The following is a 19056-nucleotide window of genomic DNA, read 5'->3' as shown; positions in this document are numbered from 1 at the left end:
GTTAAAAACCTAAATGTAAAACTGGAAACCATAAAACCCCTTGAAGAAAACATAGGCAGAACTCTCTTTGACATAAATAATAGTAATATTTTTTTGGATCTGTCTCCTAAGGCAAAGGAAACAAAAGCACAAAAACCCCGAATGGTACCTAATTAAACTTAAAAGCTTTTGCTCAGCAAAGGAAACTGTTGACAAAATGAAAAGACAGCCTATTAAATGGGAGAAAATATTTGCAAATGATATGACTAATAAGGGATTAAATCCAAAATATGTAAACAGCTCATACAACTCAATATCAAAACACAAAGAACCCAATTAAAAAATGGGCAGAAGACTTGAATAGATATTCTTCCAAAGAAGACATACAGATGGCCAATAGGCCCATGCAAAGATGCTCAGCATTGCTAATCATCAGAGAAGTGCAAACCAAACCACAATGAGCTATCACCTCACACCTGTCAGAACAGCTATTATCAAAAAGACCACCAATAACAGATGTTGGTGGGGATGTGGAGAAAGGCGAATTCTTGTATGCTTGCTGGGAATATAAATTGGTGCAGCCACTGTGGAAAACAGTATGGAGGTGCCTCAAAGCTCAAGATATTGGGTTGGCCGGAAAGTTCGTTCAAACAAGCGAAGGAAGTTTCTGGCCAACCTAATAGAACCAGCCCATGATCCAGCCATTCCACTCCTGAGTATATACCTGAAGAAAACAAAAACACTAATTCAAAAAGATATATGTATCCCAATGTTCATAGCATCATTATTTACAGTAGCCAAGATATGGAAGCAACGTAAGTATGCATCAACAGATGAATGGATAACGAAGATGTGGCATATACACACACACACACACACACACACACACACACACACACACACACACACACACACACACACACACACAATATGGAATGAAATTTTGCCAGTTGCAAAAACATGGATGGACCTGGAGGGCATTATGCTTAGTGAAGTAAGTCAGCCAGAGAAAGACAAATACTGTTTTATCACTTATATGTGGAGTCTAAAAAATACAACGAATGAATGAATATAGCAAAACAGAAACAGACTCACAGATATATAGAAAAGAATAGTGGTTGCTAGTGGGGAGAGGGGCAGGTTAGGGGCAAGATAGGCGTAGGGATTAAAAGGTACAAACTACTATGTATAAAATAAATAAGCTACAAGGATATATTTTACATCACAGGGAATATAGCCAATATTTTATAATAACTTTAAATGGAGCATCATCTATAAAAATTTGAATCACTGTGTTGTACACCTGAAGCTAATATTGTAAATCAACTATACCTCAATAAAAAAAATTCTTTAAATTTTTTAAAAAAATGACAAACACTGGAAAAAATGCCAATAGGAATTTTTTTCTCTAAAAGAGATTTAGTTATTTATTTTTTATGGGTTTATAACATTATATGTTTCATGAGTGCAAATTTATATTTTGACTTCTGCATACACTGCAGCATGCCCACCACCAAAAGTTTAGTTTCCCTCTGTCACCATACAGTTGACCCTCTTTACCCATTTTTCTCTTCCCCACCCACTTTCCCTCTGGTAACCACTACTCTGTTCTCTGTATCTGTGTTTGTTTTTGTTTGGCTTGGTTTGTTCATTTAAAAAATTGCACATATGAGAGAAATTGTACAGTATTTGTCTTTGACTTATTTCACTTAGCATAATACCCTAAAGGTCCATCTATATTGTCTCAAATGGCAAGATTTCATCTTTTTTTATGGTTGGGTAGTGTTCCATTGTGTGTGTGTGTGTATATTTATATACACACACACATATATTATATATATACACACACACACACACACACACACACACATCACATCTTATTTATCCATTCATCCATCAGTGGACACTTAGGTTTCCATATCTTGGCTAATGTAAATAATTCTGTGATGAACATAGGAGATCAGCTATCTTTTCAAATTAGTGTTTTCCTATTCTTTGGATAAATACCCAGGAGTGGACTAGCTGGGTCATTTGGTAGTTCTATTCTTAATTTTTTCAGGAACCTCCATACTGTTTTCCAGAGTGGCTGCACCAGTTTATATTCCCACCAACAGTACATGAGAGTTACTTTTCTCTACATCCTCACCAACACTTACTTCTTGCCTTTTTGATAATAACCATTCTAACAGGCACGAGGTGGTATTTCATTTTGGTTTTGATTTGCGTTTCCCTAGTAATTAGTGATGTTGAACATCTTTTCATGTGCCTATTGGCCATCTGTATGTCTTCTTTGGAAAAATGTCTGTTCAGCTCCTCTGCCTATTTTTAAATCAGGTTTTTATGTGTGTGAGTATGTGTGTTATATTCAGTTGTATGAGTTCTTTATATATGTTGGATATTAACCACTTATCAGATATATGCTTTGCAAATATCTTCTCCATTTGATTGGTTGCCTTTTCTTTTTGTTGATGGTTTCCTTTGCTATGCATAAGTTTTTAGTTTGATGTAGTCCCATTTGTTTATTTTAGCTTTTGTTCCTTTTGCCTGAGGAGACATATTCAGAAAGATATTGCTAAGGCCAATGTCAAAGAATGTACTGTGTCTTTTTTTTCTAGGAGTTTTGTGGTTTGAGGTCTTACATTCAAATCTTTAAGCCATTTTGAATTGATTGTTGTGTGTTGTGTGAGATAGTGGTCTAGTTTCATTCTTTTGCATATGGCTGTCCAATTTTCCTAATGCTACTTATTGAAGAGGCTATCCTTTCTCCATTTTATGTTTTTTGCTCCTTTGTTGTAAATTAATTTTCCATATTATGTGTGGGTTTATTCCTGGGCTCTCAATTCTGTTCCATTGATCTATCTATCCATTGATTTTCTGCCCAAACCATACTGTTGTGATTACTATAGCTTTGTAGCATAATTTGAAATCAGGGAATGTGATACCTCCAGCTTTTTTCTTTTTCTCAGGATTGCTTTAGCTATTCAGGGTCTTTTGTGTTTCCATATAAGTTTTAGGATTGTTTGTTCTATTAATGTGAAAAATGTCATTGGAATTTTGATAGGAATTGCTTTAGGTAATATGGACATTTTAACAATGTATAACATTCCAATACATGAGCATGGGCTATCTTTCCACTTCTTTGTGTCTTCTTCAGTTTCTTTCAACAGTGTCTTATAGTTTTCAGTGGACAGGTCTTTCATCTTCTTGGTTAAATTTATTTCTAGGTACTTTATTCTTTTTGTTGCAATTGCAGATGGGATTGTTTTCTTAATTTTTCTTTCTGATAGTTTGTTCTTAGTGTAAAGACACCCAACAGATCTTTTAATATTGATTTTATACCCTGGAACTTTACTATATTTGTTTATTATTTCTAACAGTTTTTTTTTGTGTGTGTGTGGACTCTTTAGGGTTTTCTCTATGTAAAATCATTTTTCTGCAAACAGTGACAGTTTTATTTCTTCCTTTGCAAACTGGATGCCTTTTATTTTCTTTTACTTGCCTAATTGCTCTGGCTAGGACTTCCAATAGTATGTTGAATACGAGTGGTGAGAGTGGGCATCCTTGTCTTCTTCCTGATCTTAGAGAGGGATAGCTTTCGGTTTTTCACCAATGAGTATGGTGTTAGCTATGGGTTTGTCATAGGCCTTTGTTATGTTGAGTTATGCTCCTTCTCTACCCATTTTATTGAGAGTTATTATCATAAGTTAATGTTGAATCTTGTCAAGTGCTTTTTCTGCATCTACTGAGATGATCATATGATTTGTACCTTTCATTTTATTAGTCATGTAACACATTGATTGATTTGCAGATGTTGCACCATTCTTGCATCCCTGGAATAAATCCCACTTGATTGTGGTGTATGATCCTTTTAATGTATTTTTTGTATTTAGTTAGTTAGTATTTTATAGAGGATTTTTGCATCTGTGTTTATCAGAGAATATTGGCTTGCAGTTTTCTTTTTTGTGTTGTCCTTGCCTGGTTTTGGTATCAGGGCAATATAGGCTTCATAAAATCAGTTAGGAGGCATTCCCTCCTCCTCAGTTTTTTTGGAAGTGTTTGCATCCCTTTGTCTTTCGTACCGCTTTAGAGAGATTTCCTCTACTTTATTTTCCATACTGCCTATTGAAGTCTTCATTTCTACGATCGTGCACTTAATTTCCAGCTGCCTTTTTATTTTTTGGAATTAAAAAACTAGCATCCCATTCTTGCTTAATGGATAATACAACTTTTTAAAAAATCTCTTTGAGGAGGAGATTAATAAAGTTTAAAAAAAGTTTTCTTCTCATTGCCTAGTCTTTCTTTTGTCCTCCTTTTGTTTTTGTTGAAAATGATAATTATCTTCTTCTCAGGTGTCTGGTAATGCATCGTTTTGTGCTTGTGTTTAAGGGTGGGATTTATAATGCCAATTGGAAGCCCTGAGCATGTGAGTGGGGCTTGTGAACTTCACTGTAGTGTGAGCTGGCTCAGCCATTCTCAGCCATTCACTGGGAACCCACAGGTCAGTATCTTTAGATGTTTCCTCTTGGGTTGCTCAGATTGCCCAGAGAAGACTCATCCAACTCTAGGAACGGAGGAGGGGAAGAAGGAGCATCTTAGAATTTGTGGGTATGTTTTAGCTTAATCCAATGTGTTTTCCAGACAGAACCTCCATCTTCAATTGTGCCTAATGTCGCCTGCTCCAGAGATTCTTTTTTTGAACGAATCTTAGTAGTTTATGTCTTCCAAGCAGTTTGTCCATTCCATCCAAGTTGCAAAATTTATGGGCACAAATTTCTTCATAATATTCCCTTATTATTCCTTTAATATCTGTAGGTTCTATAGTGATTTCTCCTCTTTCATTCCCCAAATTTGTAATCTGTGTCTGTCCTTTCTTCCTTCCCCGTTTCCTTGTGTAGCCTGGCTAGAGTTTTATCAATTTTATAGATTTTTTTTAACAGGGTCACCTTTTGGGTTTACTGTTTTCTCCCCAGTTGTTTTTTATTTGTCCTCATTTGTATTGATTTCTGCTCTTTATTATTACCTTCCTTTGGCATGTTTTGGGTTTGATTTTTTCTTTTTTTTTATAGATGAAAGCTAAGGTAACTAATTTGAGACCTTTGGTCTTTTCCAATATGAGCATTCAGTGCTATAATTTCCCCTGATAAGCGGCGATTTAACTGCATCTATAAATTATGATACTGTGTTTTCATTTTCATTTCATTCAAAGTATTTCCTAGTTTTCCTTATGACTTCCTTCTTGATCCATACATTATTTAGAAGTATGTTGTTTTATTTCCAAATATTTGGAGATATTTTCACATATTTTTCTGTTATTTATTTTGTATTTCTGTTATTTTCTGTTATTTATTATATATTTCTGTTATTTCTAACTTAATTCCTTGTGATCACAGAACGTACTTTGAATCCTTTTGAATGTATATTTGGTCAAGTTGGTGGATAGTGTTGTTCAGGGATTCTGTATGTTCACTGATTTTCTTTCTTTTTTAAAATCAGTAATGGAAATAAAAGCATTAAAGTTTCCAACCTCTGATTGTGAATGTATTTGCCTTGGATTTCTAGCATGTTGTGCTTTGTTTCTCTTGAAGCTCTGTTGTTAGGTACACGCCTAATTAAGACTGTCGTGTCTTTTTGATGCATTAACTTCTTTATAATTATACAGTTATAATTATACAATTATAATCCCTCCTTATCCATGGTAATATGTTTTGCTCTGAAGTCCACCTTGTCTGATAATAATATAGGCTCTGCAGACCTCTTTTAATTAGTGTTTGCATGGCATGATTTTATTCTTTTATTTTTAACCTGTGTCTTTATATTTATCTTGGGTGTCTTGTAGACAATGTATAATTGGGTCTTGACGTTTTGTGCATTCTCTGTCTTTTAATCAGTGTATTTATACAGTTTTCATCTAATGTATATAGAAATACAGAAATATTTCTAGTTGTTTCTTTTTTCCTCTTTTTTATCTGCTGTTGGATTATTTAATATTCTATTTTATCTGCACTGTTGGCTTATCATTTACATTTTAAAAACTCTTTTTAGTATTTTCCCTAGGGTTTACAATACAATCTTTAATTAACTGTGATTAATTAATTATATTAATTAATCACAGTTAGTTGAAGATTTTCAATTGAAACATTAAAAATCTTTAAATAACATTGTACTGCTTCAGGTATACTGCAAGAACCCTAAAGCAGTGCTTTCCCATCTATTAATCGTATTTATTTCAGATTCCTTTTCTAATTGTTTCTAAATCTGGGTTATCTCTGAGTCTGGCTCTGCTGATTACTTTATTACTGCAGTGGGGTTTTGTTTCCCTTGCTTTGTCATTGTAATTTCTGATTGAGTGTTGGGCATTGTGTGGAGGGCAGTAGAGTGGAGGTCAGCAAACTTTTCCTGTAATGAGCTAGCTATTAAGTACTTTGAGCTTTGAGCGTCATGTGTGGTTTCTGTTGCATATTATTCTTCTGTTTTGTTTTCTTTTAAGATAACTCTTTAAAATGTAAGAACCAACCTTAGCTCACAGCCTGTGCAGAAACAGCTCCTGGGCTGGATTTGGCCCTTGGGCCACAGTGCGCCAACCTCTGCAGGAGAGAATGAAGTACACAGAGAGTGTTTACACCTCCTGTTCTGTGGGGCTGTCGGTGTGGGCGTTGGGCTGGTGTGGGTTTTGTCACTGTGGTGACCTCTGTGCCGCTGGTTTCCAGTCTTCTCCTTCCTTGTGCTGCGGGTGAGGACTGAGTTGCCAGAGTCCTTTGTCAGTCTCCACCCCAGCTGCGGGCCTTCCCTTTGGGTCTGTGCCTCAGGAGGGGTCTCCTTCCATCCTCTTGCCCCTCCTGCTGCTGCCGTAGACTGCTTTTGCTAGGCCGCTGGAGGACGCAGGGGAGTTCTCTGTTGTTTTGGTTCGGCTCCCATCCACCTGCATCTGAGTGGCGCCTTCCCCGTGATCCTGTCCTCCTCCCTGTGGCAGCCGCTCTGCCTGTGTCTTTGGCAGTTTTTGTGCCAGAGCAAGTTTCCTTCCCCTTCCCCCGAATAGGAGCACTTCAGCGGTCTGGGCCCAGGGTAGGACAGGGTTTTTTTTCCGCTTCCCAACACAGCAGTCTTCACTGAGCCCTGGTAGCTCTCGTTCAGTGGGGAAGGGCTCCGGGGGCCTTGGTGCTGTGGCAGTTCCCACTGAGGGTTTGCTCAGTCTACTCTCTCAGTCCACTTAAAAGGTTTTTAAAGGTTTTAAAAGGTTCTTAAAAGGTTTTTAAAGTGTAGTGCTAAGAAGGAGGTACTGGTTTTGAGTCTGGTTCCAATTACAATATCTAATCAAGAATCAGTGGCATGTTAAAGGCTCCCAGTAGAGAGACGTGGTGAGGAGAATTGGATCCCCGGTGGTTAAAGGTTGTAACTTGTGTTGGGCCGTTGTTTCAGTCCAGCTGCTTTTTAGTGGCTGCTACAGTATATGCAGGGCTGCCAGGCTCTGTAACTCCAGAGAGCATTCACACGGGAAAACGGAATTCGCTTTGAGTGTTGCAGCTGTGACTTTGCGGAACTCAGTGGCCTGAAGAGATGCCATACGTGTATGTGGTCTCTCGGGGCTTTGCGGCACTTGGAGTGAAAAGGAAGTAATACCTCTCAAAGCAATCTTATAACTGGGCAGAATTACAGAAAACTACATGAAAAGCCCTCATATTTTCAGTTCAGCATTTAGAGTTATGTGGCTGTGATATTTGAAGGTGGGATGTTACTAGAGGATGCCATTGTCACGCTCCTCTTATGAGCTAAGCTTTTACATCAGGAAGTGACACTGTTTGGGGTCAGCTCATAGTTTACTAAACTGTCACATCCATCATTCAGAGGCCAAGAACCCCTGAGGGGTGGATTCTGCCCCAAGGTCCCTGTAGGTTTTATTCTAACCAGAAGTGTCACCTCTTTCCCCCTAGACCCGGACACAGAGGTGTGTCTTCACGTGCTGCGCCTTGTCCAGTCTGTGGTGCTGGAGCCAGAAGTCTTCTCCAGGACGGCCTCGGAGATCCGCAGCTCCCTGCCCCTGCAGCGCATCCTGGCCATGGCCAAGAGCCGCAACCCTCACCTGCAGGCCGTGGCCCAGGAGCTCCTGGAGGACCTGCGCACTCTGGAGCGTGATGCGTAAGGGTGCTCAGCGCCGGCATCCTCTCCCTGGGTCCCCACTTTGTCTTCTAAAGCCACCAGCCGTGTGCCATGTGTTACAGATAGCAAATGTGATGCCTAGAGACGGCTGTGTCCTGAGATGTGCCCACCTGACTTGCTCCTGGAAGTGAACGTGCTTGTGGGTGGTGGGTTAATTTTGCCGGAGGTGAGCCTGAGAAAGGGTCTATTCTTCCGTGAAGACCCACATCAGCTGCATCCGGAAGAGGGCCTTCTCAGAGTGGCTCCTGCTGCCCAGGAGACCCTGAGACCTGTCGGTTCCCCCTAAAAGCGGAAGGTTGAATAACCGCCTACCCCGTTGGTCAGCGTTTTCCTGAGATACCTTTCTTGAAAAACAGTTCATTCGGCTCTCTAATAATTATAATTAATTCCCCCCACCAGTTCAAGTTTACCTTTAAATCTTTTGGTGAACCTGCTATTTCAGATGATATTGGACATTTTAGTTCTATATTTTTGTGCCTCTTTTATTTTTGAGTAAAGAAAGTCAGAAGAATCATTGGTGTGCTACAATTATTGTTTTCTGAAATATTATAAACTTGATGTTAGGAAGGTATATATTACAATGCATACGCCCGTGGTTGGCGGAAAAAACCCTCCTTACATTGTTCTGCGTCCTTTGGCTATGAGCTCAGGAGTCCAGTTTTTCTCTAACAGTATCATGACAAGGGCCTCATAGATTAGAGCACATGCAGCTGCTTGGAGTTCTTTAAACAATGTGCACGGGTATGTGTACCAGGCCCCTCATCATGTGTCCTTCTCAACCACAGAGAACAGAGGAGGATGTGCTCCGTTTCTCACAGGTGTCACAACGTGTGAGTGCGGTTCCCTCTCTGGCACTCCTAGAGGCATAGCAGCGCATGCTGTGTCCCTCAGGATGACGCTGCAGACCCGTGGTCTCTGGGCATCCTGTAGGAGCAGAAACACTTGCAGGCGTCCCATACACATTCGTATGCTGTTTCTGCTTGCTGGCAGTTCGGAATAACTTCATGTTTCTTTTGTCAGCAATGTGCAGTTTATGGCTGAGGCTGAACGAAGGAGCTTACAGGAAGGCACAGTTGCTTGAATTTCACGAGCCGACATATTGTGGAACCTGGCTCATCAGAACCAGAGAAATGTTGTAGAAGGCAGTTTAAAATTCACGGAGGCAGAAATTGGTCCATCTGTGCTGTGTGGCTCTGTAGGTCCTGTTGATTGGCAAATAAAATTGAGAATGTTGTGTTTTTGTTCTTTTCTAGCATAGTATCATTTTCATTTTGGTTATTTGTTTGATAAGGTAACAGGAGATAAACTAGTATAATTAGTTGTGCTGCCTCTAGAAATGCAGGGTCTTTTTCCTGCCAAAGATGGGATCAGTGGCTTATAGGGAAAAATGAAACCGGGCCAAACCCTGAATGTTGCACAGTTTAGGTAATTAGTAGATGGATGTGATTAAGAAGGATACGTTTTTCCTCCTCCTAATTTTAAAGTGCTAAGGATAGCAAGAGTTCTTATGAAAACTCCTTAAGCAAGAAACATGTCATATATATGGAATCTAAAAGAAATGGTTCTGAAGAAGCTAGGGGCAGGACAGGAACAAAGGTGCAGATGTAGAAAATGGACTTGAGGACATAGGGAAGGGGAAGGGGAAGCTGGGACGAAGTGAGAGAGTAGCATTGACATATAAACACTACCAAATGTAAAATAGATAGCTAGTGGGAAGCGGCCGCATAGCACAGGGAGATCAGCTCAGTGCCACCTAGAGGGGTGGGATAGGGAGGGTGGGAGGGAGACACAAGAGGGAAGAGAAATGGTGATAAACGTATATGTATAGTGATTCACTTGGTCATACAGCAGAAACTAACACACCATTGTAAAGCAATTATACTCCAATGAAGATATGAAAAAAAAAGAAACATATGTCAAATACATGTTTTGAATGTATATCACAGGAAAAGTACTTAAGGCCAATTTTAAGGAGTGACTAGCCTTTCTAATATTTTTGCTCTTCTTATGAAGGTCAAGGGGAAAATGGGTTCTTCACTTTTTTTGCATCTAAAGCTCTAAAGAAAACTCAGTTTAAAAAGTATGCATAAAAGCATGTACGTGGCAGTATCTGATGTCTCTTGTGAATTTTAAAATCAGAAACAAAAATCAGGGACTTCCCTGGTGGTGCAGTGGTTAGGAATCTGCCTGCCAGTGCAGGGGACATGGGTTTGAGCCCTGCTCTGGGAAGATCCCACATGCCGCGGAGCATCTGGGCCCGTGCGCCACAACTACTGAGCCTGCACTCTAGAGCCCATGCTCTGCGACGAGACAAGCCAGCGCAATGGGAGGCCTGCACACCGCAACAAGGAGTGGCCCTGCTCGCCACAACTAACGGAGGCCCACGCGCAGCAACAAAGACCCAGTGCAGCCAAGAATAAATAAATACATTTATTAAAAAAAAAACCCAAATCAATAAAATGGTACTTTTTTTTTTTCTTTTGCGGTACGCGGGCCTCTCACTGTTGTGGCCTCTCCCGTTGCGGAACACAGTTCCGGACGCGCAGGTTCAGCGGCCATGGCTCACAGGCACAGCCACTCCGTGGCATGTGGGATCTTCCCAGACCGGGGCACGAACCCGTGTCCCCTGCATCGGCAGGCGGACTCTCAACCACTGCGCCACCAGGGAAGCCCCCATATATATTTTTTAATAGATCTTTATCGGAGTATAATTGCTTCACAATACCATGTTAGTTTCTGTTGCACAACAAAGTGAATCAGCCATATGCATACACGTGTCCCCATATCCCCTCCCTCTTGAGCCTCCCTCCCACCCTCCCTATCCCACCCCTCTAGGTGGTCACAAAGCACGGAGCTGATCTCCCTGGGCTAAGCGGCTGCTTCCCACCAGCCAACTGTTTACAGTCAGTAGTGTATATATGTCGATGCTACTCTCACTTCCCCTCAGCTTCGCCCTCCCACCTGACCCCGCAATCCCACTGCTGGGCATATACCCTGAGAAAACCATAATTCAAAAAGGTACATATGTCTTTAAATTTTAAAGAATTCCCTTTCTATTTATTAAGTTAAGGAACTTTTTCCCCTTGGTGCTGTCAGTTTGTATGTAAAGGCATGACACCTGCCATGTCAACAGCCAGACTTCACCCCCCCCCCCACCCCTCGACTGGTGATCAGGGCAGTTTCTTGCTGTTCAGTTTCTCATTACCAATCTAGTCTGTCTTCTGTGACATCTGAGAGGAGCCCATCCTGCTAGGATGCAGGTCATTGTGTCTGCTCGTGGCATGAACTGGGATAAGCCTAATGTTATAAGGAGTTCATCTCATCCCAGATACGTATATAGCCCCATGTTTATCACTTATTCCAGAGAATTTTAAAATTAATTAGAGTAGCAAGCATGGCATCACAAGTCTGGGACTTGAAGAAAAGCAGCCGAGGCCTGGAGTCAGACGATGGGCAAAGGAAGCATTTTAATAAAAGTTGTAAATGTGCCCGTTCCACTGATTCTGTAGCTGTATTTTGCCATGACATGAATATGAATGGAAAAGGTTGGTCAGTACTTCTGTAGGCTTGCTGATTTTCTGAGAAGCCCTGAAGTTGAAGTTCACTCTGTTTTCTTCCATGATGTAGATGCTTAGACAGCTTCAGAAGGGCCTCTCTGACCAGCATAGGGTCTCCAGTATAGACCCTGATACAGTGTAGGAGACAGGATAGGATACAGCATTCTTTGGGAAGAGTGTGGCCTCAGAAGGTGGAGCCAATGAACCTGTTAGAAAGTCTTTGGTTACTTTTCAAGTCCAGGCTCAGGTGGGCAGGGCAGGGGTCCATCTTTAAGGCCCACAGCTGTCTCTCTGCTCTGAGAATGTGCACGTTGAAAGTTGTCTCCAGCTGTAGAATGAATGTGCTAGTGCATGTCACACAATGAAGACTGTTCCTGCCTTTTGTTGTTATTTGTAATCCTTCAGGTTTTTTGAATGGTGGTGAAATTTATCACAGAAATGTGGACGGTGAACATAAAATTTACCATTTAAACCATTTTGAAGTGTAGAATTCAGTGGTATTAAATATATTCACAGTGTTGTGTAACCATCACCACTGTCTGTTGCCAGAACTTTTTATCGTACCAAATAGAAACTCTGTACATTAAACAGTAGCTCCTTCTTTTCTTTTCTTTTTTTTAAAAAAAACATGTATTTATTTATTTTATTTATTTGGTTGCACCAGGTCTTAGTTGCAGCAGGTGGGCTCCTTAGTTGTGGCTCGTGGGCTCCTTAGTTGTGGCTCACGTGTCACAGTGGTTAAGACTCTGCACTCCCAATGCAGGGCGCCTGGGTTCGATCCCTGGTCAGGGAACTAGATCCCACATGCATGCCACAACTAAGAGTTCGCATACCGCAACTAAGGAGCCAGGTGAGCTGCAACTAAGGAGCCAGGAGAGCTGCAACTAAGGAGCCAGGCGAGCCACAACTAAATAACTCCTCATTTTATAACTGCCCTCCTCCCAGCCCTGATATCCTCTGTTCTACTTCTATCTCTATGAATTTGACTTCTCAAGTACCTCATATAAGTGAAATCAAATATTTGTCCTGGGTCTGGCTTATTTCACTCAGCATAATGTCTTCAGGGTTCATCCATGTTGAGCATTAGTCAGAACTTCATTACTTTTTATGGTGTATAAATAGTCCATTGTATCTTTGTAACACATTTTGTTTATCCCTTTATCTGTTGGTGGACACTTGTTTTAACCTTTGGCTATTGTGAATAATGCAGTGAATATTGGTATACAAGTATCTGTTTGAGTTCCTGCTTTCAGGTCTTTTGCATGAGTACCTAAATGTGAAATTGCTATATCGTATGGTTTAGGGTTTTCTCTCTCTATAAAATCATGTTGTCTCAAATAGTGATAATTTTACTTTTTCCTTTCCAATTTGGACGCCTTTTATTTCTTTTTTCGCCCGATTGCTCTGGCTAGGACTTTCAGTACTACGTTGAATAAGAGGGGTGAGACTGTGCACCTTTGTCTTGTTCCTTATATTAAGGGAAAAGGTTTTAATTTTCCACTGTTGAGTATGATGTTAGCTCTGGGCTTGTTGTATTTGGCCTTATAGTGTTGAGGTATGTTCTGTCCATACCCAGTTTGTTGAGAGTTTTTATGATAAATGGATGTTGGGTTTTGCCAAATGCTTTTTCTGCATCTATTGAGATGATCATATGATTTTTATTCTTCCATTTGCTAATGTGGTATATCACATTGATGGATTTGTGGGTATTGAACTATCCTTGGCATATTGGAATAAATCCCCACTTGATCATGGTGTATGATCCTTTTAATGTGTTGTTGAATTTGGTTTGCTAATGTTTTGTTGAGGATTTTTGCATCTATGCCCAGGGATATTGGCCTGTAGTTTCTTTTTTGGTGGTATCCTTGTCTGGTTTTGGTATCAGGGTAGTATTGGCTTTGTAAAATGAATTTGGGAGCATTCCGCCCTCTTCAGTTTTCTGGAAGAGTTTGAGAAGGATAGGTATCAAATCTTCTTTGAATTTTTGGTAGAATTCACCAGTGAAGCCATCTGGTCCTGGACTTTTGTTTGTAGAGAGTTTTTTTGGATTACTGTTCAGTTTCCTTACTAGTGGTCAGTCTATTGAAATTTTCTATTTCTCCATAATTCTGTCTTGGAAGATTGTATGTTTCTAGGAATTTATCCATTTTTTTTAATTTGGGCTAATTCTAAGGTCCAATTTGTTGGCATATAATTGTTCATAGTAGTCTCGTGATTCTTTGTATTTCTTTGGTATCAGTTGTAATTTCCCCTCTTTCACCTCTGAATTTATTTGAGCCTTCTCTCTTTTTTCTTAGTGAGCTTATCTAAAGGTTTGTCAATTTTATCTTTTCCAAGAACCAGCTCTTAGTTTCACTGAATTTTTTCTATGTCTGTTTTAGTCTCTATTTCATTTATTTCCACTTTGATCTTTATTATTTCCTTCCTTCTACTAACTTTGGGTTTTGTTTGTTCTAGTTCCTTCAGGTGTAAAGTTAGATTGTTTGAGATTTTTCTTGTATCTTGAGGTAGGGCTGTATCTCTATGAGCTTCCCTCTTAGAACTCCTTTAATGTATTCCAGAGATTTTGCTATGTTGTATTTCCATTTTCATTTGTCTCAGGTATTTTCAAATTTCTCCTTTGATTTATTTGTTGACTCATTGGTTGTTCAGGAGCATGTTGTTAATCACCACCTATTTGTAATTTTTCCAGTTTTCTTGTAATTGATTTCTAGCTGTATATCACTGTGGTCAGAAAAGATGCTTAATATGTCTTCAATCTTCTTAAATTTACCCAGGCTTGTTTTGTGGTCTAGGATGTGATGTATCCTGGAGAATGTTCCCTGTGCACTTGAGAAGAATGTACTGCTGCTTTTGGATGGAATGTTCTCTCTATATATATCTATTAAGTCCATCTAGTCTAATGTGTCATTTAAGGCCAGTGTTTCCTTATTAATTTTCTGTCTGGATGATCTATCCATTGATATAATTGGGGTGTTAAAGTTCCCCAACTGTTATTGTATTGCTGTCAGTTTCTCCCTTTGGGTGTGTTAAGCACCTATGTTGGGTGCATAAATATTTATAAATGTTATGTCTTCTTGTTGGATTGACTGCTTTTTCATTATGTAATGCTCATTTTTGTCTTTTATTAGTCTGTTTTAAAGTGTATTTTGTGTGATGAAGTGTAGTTATCCTAGCTTTCTTTTGGTTTCCATTTGCATCATAAGACATTTAAACGTTAAACATAATTTACATTTAAAGTAATTATTGATAGGTATGTACTTATTGCCATTTTGTTATTTGTTTTCTGGCTGTTTTGTAGTTCCACTGTGTTCCTTTCTTCCTCTCTTGCTTTCTTTCCTTGTGATTTGAAGGACTTTCTGTAGTGTTATGCTTAGATTCCTTTCTCATTGTTTTTGGTTTATCTAATAGGTTTTGCCTTGTGGTTACCATGAGGCTCACATGTAACAGCTTATATATATATATAATATATATAATAATATAATAATAATATATATATATATATAAAATCAGTCTATTTTAGGTTGATGGCAAGTTAAGTTTTTTTTTAACATCTTTATTGGAGTATAATTGCTTTACAATGGTGTGTTAGTTTCTGCTGTATAACAAAGTGAATCAGCTATACGTATACATATATCCCCATATCTCCTCCCTCTTGCATCTCCCTCCCACCTTCCCTATCCCACCCCTCTAGGTGGACACAAAGCACCGAGCTGATCTCCCTGTGCTATGTGGCTGCTTCCCACTAGCTATCTATTTTACGTTTGGTAGTGTATATATGTCCATGCCACTCTCTCACTTCATTCCAGCTTACCCTTGCCCCTCCCTGTGTCCTCAGTTCTGTTCTCTACATCTGTGTTTTTATTCCTGTCCTCCCCCAGGTTCTTGAGAACCTTTTTTTTTTTTTAGATTCCATATATATGTGTTAGCATACGGTATTTGTTTTTCTCTTTCTGACTTACTTCACTCTGTATGACAGACTCTAGGTCCATCCACCTCACTACAAATAGCTCAATTTCGTTTCTTTTTATGGCTGAGTAATATTCCAGTGTATATGTGTGCCACATCTTCTTTATCCATTCATCTGTCAATGGACACTTAGGTTGCTCCCATGTCCTGGCTATTGTAAGTAGAGCTGCAGTAAACATTGTGGTACATGACTCTTTTTGAATTATGGTGTTCTCAGGATATATGCCCAGTAGTGGGATTGCTGAGTCGTATGGTAATTCTATTTTTAGTTTTTTAAGGAACCTCCATACTGTTCTCCATAGTCGCTGTATCAATTTACATTCCCACCAACAGTGCAAGAGGGTTCCCTTTTCTCCACACCCTCTCCAGCATTTATTGTTTCTAGATTTTTTGATGATGGCCATTCTGACCAGTGTGAGGTGATACCTCATTGTAGTTTTGATTTGCATTTCTCTAATGATTCGTGATGTTGAACATCCTTTCATGTGTTTGTTGGCACTCTGCATATCTTCTTTGGAGAAATGTCTATTTAGGTCTTCTGCCCATTTTTGGTTTGGGTTGTTTGTATTTTTGATATTGAGCTGCATGAGCTGCTTGTATATTTTGGAGATTAATCCTTTGTCAGTTGCTTCATTTGCAAATATTTTCTCCCATTCTGAGGGTTGTCTTTTCATCTTGTTTATGGTTTCCTTTGCTGTGCAAAAGCTTTGAAGTTTCATTAGGTCCCATTGGTTTATTTTTGTTTTTATTTCCATTTCTCTAGGAGATGGGTGAAAAAGGATCTTGCTGTGATTTATGTCATAGAGTGTTCTGCCTATGTTTTCCTCTTAAGAGTTTTATAGTACCTGGGCCTTACATTTAGGTCTTTAATCCATTTTGAGTTTAGTTTTGTGTATGGTGTTAGGGAGTGTTCTAATTTCGTTCTTTTACATGTAGCTATCCAGTTTTCCTGGCACGACTTATTGAAGAGACTGTCTTTTCTCCACTGTATATTCTTGCCTCCTTTATCAAAAATAAGGTGACCATATGTGCGTGGGTTTCTCTCTGGGCTTTCTATCCTGTTCCATTGATCTATATTCCTGTTTTAGTGCCAGTACCATACTGTCTTGATTACTGTAGCATTGTAGTATAGTCTGAAGTCCGGGAGCCTGATTCCTCCAGCTCCGTTTTTCTTTCTCAAGATTGTTTTGGCTATTCAGGGTCTTTTGTGTTTTTTTTTTCAGTTTTTCACCATTGAGGACAATGTTGGCTGTGGGTTTGTCATATATGGCCTTTATTATGTTGAGGTTAGTTCCTTCTGTGTCTACTTTCTGGAGGTTTTTTTTTTTTTTTTATCATAAATGGGTGTTGAATTTTGTCAAAAGCTTTTTCTGCATCTATTGAGATGATCATACGGTTTTTATTCTTCAATTTGTTAATATGGTGTATCACATGGATTGGTTTGTGTATACTGAAGAATCCTTGCATTCCTGGGATAAATCCCACTTGATCATGGTGTATGATGCTTTTAATGTTCTGTTGGATTTTGTTTGCTAGTATTTTATTGAGGTTTTCTGCATCTATGTTCATCAGTGATATTGGCCTTAGTTTTCTTTCTTTGTGACATCTTTGTCTGGTTTTGGTATCAGGGTGATGGTGGCCTCGTAGAATGAGTTTGGGAGTGTTCCTCCCTCTGCTATATTTTGGAAGAGTTTGAGAGGGATAGGTGTTAGCTTTTCTCTAAATGTTTGATAGAATTCGCCTGTGAAGCCATCTGGTCCTGGGCTTTTGTTTCTTGGAAGACTTTTAATCACAGTTTCAATTTCAGTGCTTGTGATTGGTCTGTTTACATTTTCTATTTCTTCCTGGTTCAGTCTCGGAAGGTTGTGCTTCCGTTCTTCTGCCTCAGTTATTCTGCTATTGATCCCTTCTAGGGAATTTTTATTTTCATTCATTGTGTTGTTCATCACTGTTTGTTTGCTCTTTATTTCTTCTAGGTCCTTGTTAAATGTTTCTTGCATTTTCTCTACTCTATTTCCAAGATTTTGGATCATCTTTACTATCATTACTCTGAATTCTTTTTCAGGTAGACTGCCTAGTTCCTCTTCATTTGTTTGGTCTGGTGGGTTTTTACCTTGTTCCTTCATCTGCTGCGTATTTCTCTGTCTTCTCATTTTGCTTAACTTACTGTGTTTGGGGTCTCCTTTTCGCAGGCTGCAGGTTCGTAGTTCCTGTTGTTTTTTGGTGTCTGCCTCCAGTGGGTAAAGTTGGTTCAGTGGGTTGTGTAGGCTTCCTGCTGGAGGGGGACTGGTGCCTGTGTCCTGGTGGATGAGGCTGGATCTTGCCTTTCTGGTGGGCAGGACTGCGTCCAGTGGTGTGTTTTGGGGTGTCTGTGAATTTATTATGATTTTAGGCAGCCTCTCTGCTAATGGGTGGGGTTGTGTTCCTGTCTTGCTAGTTGTTTGGAATGGGGTATCCAGCACTGTAGCTTGCTGGTCGTTGAGTGGAGCTGGGTCTTAGCGTTGAGATGTAGGTCTCTGGAGAGCTCTCACTGCTTGATATTACATGAGGTCGGGAGGTCTCTGGTGGCCCAGTGTCCTGTTCGGCTCTCCTACCTCAGAGGCTCAGGCCTCACCCATGGTTGGAGCACCAAAACCCTGTCAGCCACAAGGCTCAGAAGAAAAGGGAGAAAAAGGAAAGAGAAATAAATAAATAAAATTAAGTTATTAAAATGAAAAAAAGAAAAATGTAATAAAAAGAGAAAAAGAAGAGAGCAACCAAACCAACAAACAAATCCACCAATGATAATAAGCGCTAAAAACTATACCAAGAAAAAAAAACGGACAGACAGAACCCGAGGACAAATGGTAAAAGCAAACCTCTACAGACAGAATCACACACAGAAGCGTCACATACACACTCACAGAAAGAGGCAGAGAAAAAAATATATATATTTATATATTAAAAAAAGGAAGAGAGCAACCAAATCAATAAACAAATCTACCAATGATAACAAGCGCTAAAAACTAAACTAAGAAAAACATAAAAATCAGAAACTAGTCAGTTGCATACAGCAAACCCCAAGTCTACAGTTGCTCCCAAAGTCCACCTCCTCAATTTTGGGCTGATTCGTTGTCTGTTCAGGTGTTCCACAGATGCAGGTACCTCAGGTTGATTGTGGAGATTTAATCAGCTGCTCCTGAGGCTGCTGGGAGAGGTGTCCCTTCCTCTTCTTTGTTCGCACAGCTCCCGGGGTTCAGCTTTGGATTTGGCCCTGCCTCTGCGTGCAGATGACCCTCTGACGTCTTTTGGGAAGTCTGAGTTCTTCTGCCAGCGTTCAGTAGGTGTCCTGTAGGAGCTGTTTCACAAGTAGATGTATTTTTGATGTATTTGTGGGGAGGTTGGTGATCTCCACGTC

The 19056-nt window shown here is 39.7% G+C and overlaps 1 protein-coding gene across 3 annotated transcripts in view; it reads left to right on the top strand.

Annotated features, from left to right (window-relative positions):
- The window catches only part of HSF2BP (heat shock transcription factor 2 binding protein), a gene marked incomplete at its 5' end in the record, with an annotated part of 82380 nt that extends 73626 nt beyond the window's left edge, over positions 1-8754 (top strand). For all 3 annotated transcript variants that reach the window (XM_079921248.1, XM_079921247.1, XM_079921246.1), the window contains one exon: positions 7908-8754. In XM_079921248.1, the coding sequence (XP_079777374.1) occupies positions 7908-8116 (209 nt within the window). In that variant the 3' untranslated portion in view covers positions 8117-8754. The remainder of the gene's footprint in view (positions 1-7907) is intronic.
- Between the last annotated feature and the right edge of the window lie 10302 nt (positions 8755-19056).

The sequence above is a fragment of the Stenella coeruleoalba genome (genome assembly GCF_951394435.1).
Source record: "Stenella coeruleoalba genome assembly, chromosome: 5".
NCBI lineage: Eukaryota > Metazoa > Chordata > Mammalia > Artiodactyla > Delphinidae > Stenella > Stenella coeruleoalba.
Note: the sequence above shows the minus strand (reverse complement) of the source record. Positions and strands in the feature narration are given on the sequence as shown.